This window comes from Nicotiana tabacum, chromosome 21 (genome assembly GCF_000715075.1).
Source record: "Nicotiana tabacum cultivar K326 chromosome 21, ASM71507v2, whole genome shotgun sequence".
NCBI lineage: Eukaryota > Viridiplantae > Streptophyta > Magnoliopsida > Solanales > Solanaceae > Nicotiana > Nicotiana tabacum.
The window spans coordinates 7,752,021-7,760,667 of NC_134100.1; the positions used below are offsets into that span (position 1 = coordinate 7,752,021).

The 8,647-nt window shown below is 33.7% G+C and overlaps 1 protein-coding gene across 1 annotated transcript; it reads right to left on the reverse strand.

Moving 5' to 3' along the window:
• Positions 1-2,076: 2,076 nt before the first annotated feature.
• LOC107761020 (sulfite exporter TauE/SafE family protein 2) lies at positions 2,077-8,130 on the reverse strand. The gene is made up of 5 exons (XM_016579173.2): positions 7,664-8,130; positions 6,601-7,056; positions 4,617-4,745; positions 3,871-4,023; positions 2,077-2,755 (listed from the first exon to the last, which is right to left on the reverse strand). The coding sequence occupies exons 1-5, from the start codon at positions 8,000-8,002 to the stop codon at positions 2,447-2,449; spliced, it is 1,386 nt and encodes a 461-aa protein (XP_016434659.1). The 5' UTR covers positions 8,003-8,130; the 3' UTR covers positions 2,077-2,446.
• Between the last annotated feature and the right edge of the window lie 517 nt (positions 8,131-8,647).

The following is an 8,647-nucleotide window of genomic DNA, read 5'->3' on the forward strand; positions in this document are numbered from 1 at the left end:
ATGCTAGGGTCACATAATGTCTGGAATCTAAGCACCCCATAATCAACATTATGAGATACAAAAAAATGTTCATTCTTCACAAAATATAAATAATCTCACATTAATACATTGCTTAAAAAATATAGATACATTTGTAATTTATCTACAAAATAACTGCAAACAATATACAAAATATTAATAATTTTAAACAGATCAATAAAACTACAATTAATCTTCAAAATGAAGACAAATAATCTCACATTAATTCAGTACTTATAAAACATAGATACATTTGCAATTTATATACAAAATAACTACAAAATATCTACAACACAGAAAAAACATAGATTATGTAGATTTTTAACAATTAAAAGAAACAAAATAACTAGTGAAGAAATTACTAAAATCTTGCCTTCACCAATGACTGTTTTCGAACATTTTTAGGATATTTAACACTAGGGGCTCTACAAAATCATCGTCGAACACTATCTCTTTTCCTTTCCTTTTCGCTTGTTTGATTGGCCTCGAAGATTCTCCAGCATTGAAATCATGTTTTTGTTTAGTTCTAGCTTTAGCCCTGATTTGACGCGGATAAAGACTATGCTTCTTAACTACAATTGCATGTGCAGACTTTTCATGCTTTTTGGGTGAATGAGGTGATAATACACCCAAATCGAAAGAAGGTATATCAGCTTCTCTAGCTTTTTTAGGGCTGTGCTTTGAAGGTTTGTTCTTCTTCATTGAGAAAATTTGAAGATGAAGGTAAATGTGTTTATGAACTTTAAAGAATTGACTTCAATTTTGACTGGTTGTAGAAAAAAATTTTGAAATTGGAAGTTAATGGTGGGGGTTACATATGTTTCTCTGGTTTTAGCAGAGGAAATAATGGGAAAGAAACGTAGGTGTGGGGTAATACGTGGGTGAGAGTGTGGGTTTGGGAGAGAGAAACGCGGGGGGGGGGGGGGAGGATTTGGAGGAATATACGGTACCATTAATTTAGGAGGGAAATACGGTACCATTAATGTACGGTTAAAACACATAATGATATATAATTGGTAATTAGGTATACTAAATGTAATTATATCAAAGTTTAAACATTGAGGGTAATATAGTTTACTATATGACATATGAATGTAAAAATTCCTAACTCTTATATATGAATTTTATTATAGAGAGGTCTGACTTTACTTGTATTACTTTCCCACAATCTCGTTTTTACGTTTTTAGGCTGCGCTATGCCAAGTATAAACTAAAAATATAGATGTAGGGGTGCAAAGTGTTGTATTGGGCCGTAAATTTTGAAAAGCACCAATATTAACTAGAGGCCTGACCTGTATAAGGCTGTAATTTTCTCAAACTAAATGTTGGGCCTTTCAACAACTGGTTATTATGTTGGGCTTTTTTTATTTTTAGCCCGTGTCAGAAACTATTTATGTTTGGTAGTCAAAAAAGTGTATAAAATTTCTTTAATTTTTGTATATAATATACAGAATATATAAATATACAAAATATATATAAAAAATAATATTTTTCGGCTATTATTTTAAGAGCGATTATAGAGTGTCAATAGAGTTAAGTGTGGAAGTGGGACTATGGGCTCTCAACAACATGTTAGGTACTATATCATAACTTAACGAGGAAACTAACTTCCTTCTTTCACTTCAGCTATTCAGTATTCAAAATTCATTGAGGCGACAAATTCAGATTCGAGCCGGATAAGCATACTAACCACGTAAACTGTTCCTTATAAAAAAATTCTCAATTACCAAGTTCTCTACTTTTTCTAACATGTAATTCACGCTAAGGATTAAAAGGAATTGTTATCATGTTTAACATCCTAACTTAGGCATCACCAAGTGACATACTTTCTTGATTTTCCAATTGTGAACTTCATTTCTTAATCTAATTTCTCCTCAAGTAACAGCTTCAAAGTTATTAGAGATTTGAAGTCAATAATTTTTTTCATGAGGATATTGGTGATTTGAGAAATAATTCAAGAGATTTATAAATAATAAAAAAATAAAAATAGAAAAGATCAGCCCGGTGCACAAGACATCTTGCGTTCATTCATGGTCGGGGAAAGGATCACACCTAAAAGAGTAAAATGATTTGAAGATATAATATATAATTCTCACTCACAAATCCCATATTTATACAAACTCTTTTTTCAAGTCAGTATCATGTTCATATACATTCAGTATTTCCAAAAATTAATCTTTTTCAACTTCAACTTCAAACCAAATATTGTCAAACGCCTAATAATATCCTTTAATTAGAGCACAAATATGCAAAACCTAGAGAACGGCTCAAACTAGTAAAAGAAAGAGCATCTTGCATTCACGCAGAGTTTGGGGAAGAGTCGCACCTCAAGGGAATGATATAGATAGTGGCTGCTTCCACAACTCGACCCCATAACTCACACGAAAACGCTTCAAACTAGTACAACTCTCTACATTTCCCTTCTTTTTTAACAAGCCTGCTTGAACCCCATGTACTTTCCACTTGTGTAATCCCTCCAAACATCTACAGCTCCAAAACTTGTTATAAGAACAGTACTTAAAGCCATGACTATGCCAACAGAGAATACAATAAGTGATGCTCTCCCATGATGTTCTATAGCTCTTTGCACCACAACCAATCCAATAAGTGAAGCAATTAAACAAATGACTGCAAAAATTAGGGCAGTATTGACATGTTCCATGCCTAGAAATAGGTATTGTACAGCTGACATGGTAGATGAGAAAAATACCATGAATGAACAAGTTGCAGCTGTTACCTATTAGAAAAGAAAATCATTAGTCCTATAAGGGAAAAAAAGAATAGCATTGTATTGTGTTTGGTATGACTGAATTCATTTTTTCAAAAAAAGTATTTTTAACGAAACATGTTTTTTGATGTTTAGCTGGCAGCCCCGTGCACTAAGCTCTCGCAATGCGTGGGGTCTTTATACTCCGAGATGTGGTCAGCAGTGGCGGAGGCAGAATCTCCTTTGAAAGGGGTTAAAAAATATTGTAGCTAGTGGGAATTGAACCTATAACCTTATGAGGTTTTGAACCCCCTTAACCACTAAATTACACTTTTGGATTATGTTAAGGGGTTCAAAACTTAATACATAAAGGTAAAAATCAGATTTTCCCTTATATATACAGTGTAATTTTTCGGCAAAGGGGGTTCGAGTGAACCCCATTCCGCCCCCTAAATCCGCCTCTGTACGAGAGTCCATTGTACGCAGTCTTACCCTGCATTTCTACAAGAGACTGTTTCTATGGCTCGAACTCGTGACCTCCTGGCCACATGGTAATAACTTTACCAGTTACGCCAAGCAGTGACAGAGCCAGAATTTCCATTAAGGGTTGCCAAAATATATAAAAGTAAATATACTAGAAAATTAAGGGGAGTCAATATATAGTATATATACATATAATTTCTTTTAAACCTACCTACACAATGTATTTTTCCCGCGAAGGGGTATCATTATAAGGTGGCTCCGCCACTGACGCCGAGGCTTCACTTCGCTTTCTGATATTTAGTTGATGAGTAAAAAATATTTTTTGGAAAAGTATATATTAAAAATTGTAGACTAAATCATTTGAGCAAATCCGAGGGCATATTAATAAAATTTTTGAGTACCAAAGATTAATATTAATATCTAAGTGTTAGTTAGAACAAGTAACGTGAAATTAAAAATAGGATATAGTAAGGAAGATGACTTCCACCCTAAGTGAGGGCAGTCATTTTCCTACTTTGCCATGGAAAATGAATTTCTTCATCAAAAATATTTCGGTGAAAACAGACCTCCGTCGTACCAAATACACCTTAATGTTAATTTAGGGGAGACTTTAAAATGGAAATAACAAAAATAGAAGAGCAATAGTTGGTGGGAAGATTTACCTCAGGTGCAATTCCAACTTGAATCAGAAGGGGGCTTATAAGCATTCCACCACCAATTCCAAATACACCACCCAAAACCCCTGCTAACAGTGCCATTAAGGGGAATATTAACATTCCCGAAGATCCATTCATAGTTTCACAAGCTGCTACTTCCTTCATAATAAGGCAATTTAAATGTTAATCAATAAATTAAGCAAATAAAATTGCAAGAAGTTAATTTCCAATATACTCTCTGTCTTAAATTATTTGTCGTGTTTCTCTTTTGCACGACCCTTAAAAAGATTTAATAGGAAGGGTTTTAGACCGTTTTACCCTTATTTATGTCTTATGATATGATTCCTCTTTATTAAGTATTTACTCTACTTATGTGCTATCTCCATTTTGAAGAGCAATTACTATTAATAGTAAAATAGAAAAAATATAATTTATTCTATCTTGAACTTCGAAAATGATAAATAATTTGAGACAAGTATTTTTAGTAATCACAACAGATAATATGAGATGGAAGGAGTATATAAAAGGATAGCCCCATAAACAAAATATTTTGCGTTCACGCAGGGTCCGGGGAAGGGCTGCATCACAAGGGGTGTGATGTAGACAGCCTACCCTAATGCCAACATTAGTGATTGCTTCCACTGCTCGAACTCGTGACCTATAGGTTATAATGATAACTGTATCATTGCTCCAATGCTCTCCTTCAACTTCCTATATATATTAGGTAGGAAACGAGAATATTTTTTAAATACCTGCTTCTTGGAATTCTGCTTACTGTCACTGTTATATAAGATCCATGATGTAAAAATTATTGCTAGAGGAAATTGAACTGATGAGATGATCCAGTATCCCAACCCACATACCTCCATCTGAATTATGCCCTGCAAAATATTACAATTGTTTTTACAACACCGTAAAAAATTTCATATTTTCAATTTAATCAGGTTATTAATTTCTCCGCGCAAAATATTTTTTACACACTTTCAATGATAAAAGTTACTCTCTCTGTCCCAATTTATGCCAGAGGGTTCAGGGTACGAGGACTAAAGTATCTAATTTACGGTGTGAATTCTTCAAGTTTTTTTTTTTTTTTTAAAATAAAGTTTATATGCATACTTGAAAAATATATGAAAGTGCTATAAGTCGGCATAGTTAATAATAATTCATATTATTCAAAGAGTTTGAGAAAATCGTAATTAAAAAAAAAACTGTTTGACTTCTCTAATAATAACAAATGTACATAAAATGAGACGGATGGAGTATTTCATATCTGACTCTTCACTTTCTTTGTCTATCTTTGGCTCTTAACATAAATTAGCTAGAATTTGAGCACTACTAATAAGAGAACACCTAAGTTCCAAACCAAGTTCTGTTCCCATTTATTAATTAATGAAAGTGAAATGTACTCTTCTTAATAAATAATTACATACTATCTCTTAGCCTTTCGGGTAAGAAAAAGACAATTTAATTCGAGTTAAATATGTGACTTTAATATTGAGAAAGAAACAAGCTTGGTTTAAGATAGTAAAATGACACTTCCACTTTTTGCCCAACTAAGGCACCAACTCCAGTCTGTCAAATGGCAAAATACAATATTGGCCGGAAATCATCGAAAAATAATTATAAAAAATATAAAGGAGACACAAAAAAATTATAACTACTAACAACTAGAATTAAAGGTGATTAGAAGAAATTAATTAACCTAGCTTTGCAAGGAATTTGAGATACAGGCAACCTGGTCATGAATACAAACTAAAAAAAGGGCGGCTCGATGTATGAGACATCTTGCGTTCATGTAGGATCCATGAAAAGACCATACCTCAAGGGACGTGATATAAATAACGTATCCTAATACAAGTATTAGTATGCATACAAACTCTGGAAATAATTTCAAAGTTTGAAAAATCTGCAATAAATTCACGTCTCATTCAATCTTACTCACACGACTCACAAATAGTATGAAGAGTCCAAATCAACTTTAAGAAAAGGGAAAATATTAAAGTAAAAGCAAGTGCATGAAGACAAGATAAAGAGACATACTTGTCCATGTCGATTTCTTCGTGGAAGATATTGGGAAAAAAAGAAAGAAAGAAGGGAAATCAAATACATCAGAAAGTAATTTTAAACTACAGTCAAAAGTAGAGTTTCCGAAAAAATTAGAGGTGTAATTCATCAAATTCACACTGAAGCTTTGTTAAAGTCAAGAACAAGTACGAAACTATTTGCTAATAGCAAAGATATGAATAATCCCAAATTATAATGGATGATAAAATGAAACCATTTTATCTAGTAGGGCAGTCCAGTGCACTAAGCATCCCGCATTTACATAGGGTTCGGAAAAGAACCACAACCCTGAGGGGTGTCATGTAGGAAATCTACCCTGATGCAAGCATTAGTGACTGATTCTACGGCTCGAACACGTAACATATAGGTCACACGGAAATAATTCTAATGTTGCTCCAAGGCTCGACTTCAAACTATTTCATCTATTAGGACAGTACTACGCAGGAAGCATCTCACGTTTACGCTAGATCCGAGAAAGAGCCGCAACCTTGAGAGATATGATATAGGCAACCTACTTTGATGCAATTGCATCAGTGACTGACTCCACGACTCGAATTCGTAAAGTATAGGTTACATGAAAACAATTTTACTGTTGCTCTAAGGCTCCCCTTCGAACTATTTCATCTAGTAAAATGATAAATTTTAAAAGTAAGTGAAGATAAAGAGACATACTTGTCCATATCGATTTCCACGAAGAAGATAGAGGAAAAAGAAGGAAAACCAAATCATAACAAGTACCCCCATTTTCATCCAAGGAATACTCCTTATTCCCTTTGCTTCCTTTTTCAACAACAAAGGTTCTTCTACACCATTAATAACTCCTTCAATTCCTTCAAAATTCTCATTTTTAAGCAATCCATTTCTTCTCACTTCTTCAGACTCAATTTTCCAATAATAAACTCCTGATTTGAATGTTTTGAATGTGCACCAAACAAGAAAGACTACAAATAATATAGTGATAAGCCATTCTGGTAGGACAAGATTGCAAATTACTCCAATACTAACTCCCAAAAGAATGCATGGTTGTGAGAGTAAAGCTATGTCAAAATCAACCAAGATTTTCCCTCCGTGTTTGGGACTTGGTAAAAACATACTGCAAACAACGTTAGCGATCGAGCCTCCTGTTACCTGTCGAAACATAATATAATTAAGTAATTAAAAATATGTTCTCTATGATAACACACTTCAACGTTGTATTAAAATATGAATGAGGCCATGTATGATTAAATCTTAATCCAAAATCAAAATCCGGCTCACACAGGAGGGGATGGTGAGGCATAATAATATACTACTAAATAGTTTTTTTTTTTATTTTAAAAAAAAGGTAGCCCTGTACCACACAAATCATCCTGTGCAGGATCAGGAGAAGGGTCGCACCCTAAGAGGACGTAATGTCGGTAACCTACCATGATGCAAGCATCAGTGACTGATTCCACAACTTGAACTTGTTATCTACAGGTCACACAGAGACAACTTTACCGTTGCTCCAACTGCTAAATAGTAAACACTGTATAGTTTTTCTAATTTTTTAAAACTTTTATATAAAATGATCTCACACTTTAACATAATATTACATCAAGCAAGGGCTACTGCATTCAAATATCACTACTAACCAAAAAAGAAAAAATCAGGCACGCAGGTGTGAGTGTTGAGACATAATAAAATTAAATAATTAAAAGAGTATTGTCTAACAAACTAAAATTTTAAACGAGATGATCACACAGTTCAACATTACCATAAATGCGGAAAAGCTTGAGGCTGTTTTGAGGTCAACCCCAGTAACAATGGTTAGAATAGGTATGTATAATCCTCCACCTCCAATTCCACCTGCACTAGAGATAGAAGCTGCTATAAAACACAAAGCTCCTGCTATCACAGTGGGTGCGCCAAGTTTCAGATTATTGGTATCTACTTGTTTCTGCTGTTGAATTCTCCATTCATAAACTGAATTCAAGAAGTGATCAAATTTGAGGATTTTTGAGGTTGGTTTTGTTTGTTTTGCAAAGGAAAATCCAAAGGTGGTTAAAATAACAAGGAAAAACACACATATCAGGTAGTTGTTGTGACTATTCATTTTCTTGAAAGTTTAGATACAGTGTGCTTTTGGAGAGGATACATATATATAAGATGATAAGTGTCAGAAGGAGGAAGCAAAATGCTTTTAACTAAAACTTTATGACGGAAAAGTACAAATACAAAACATACAGAAGAAAGGAGATTGGATTTTTAAACTCTAATTATCCATTAAGTTTGAGAGTAAGTCTATTATTGTACTTATTATATAACCTTGACCACATATATAATATATTCTCCTGAGCTTACGAAAGTTGAGCATTTTTGGTACAATTGATGGAACTCTCAATTGGGGGGGGGGGGGGGTATATATATAGTTTATACATGTGCTTATTATATAACCTTGAATATTCTCCTAAGTTTACAAAAGTTGAGCATTTTTGGTCCAACCGCTAGAACTCTCAAGTATTCCTTTAGTTTTAATTGTATAATTTGTCACCTTATAATTACAATAGTCTCTTATGGTTCAGCCTTTTCCCGAACCTCGCTTACAGCGGAAGCTTAGTGCACCGGGCTACCTTTTGGACCAGAAGAGCTTATTTTTGCAAATTTAAAGGTTCATATATGCCCAATATAATGCAGTACAGACGAAAATAGTCCTACCTTCAAATTTAAGGTACCATTGGAGTTAAGATGCACTAGAATA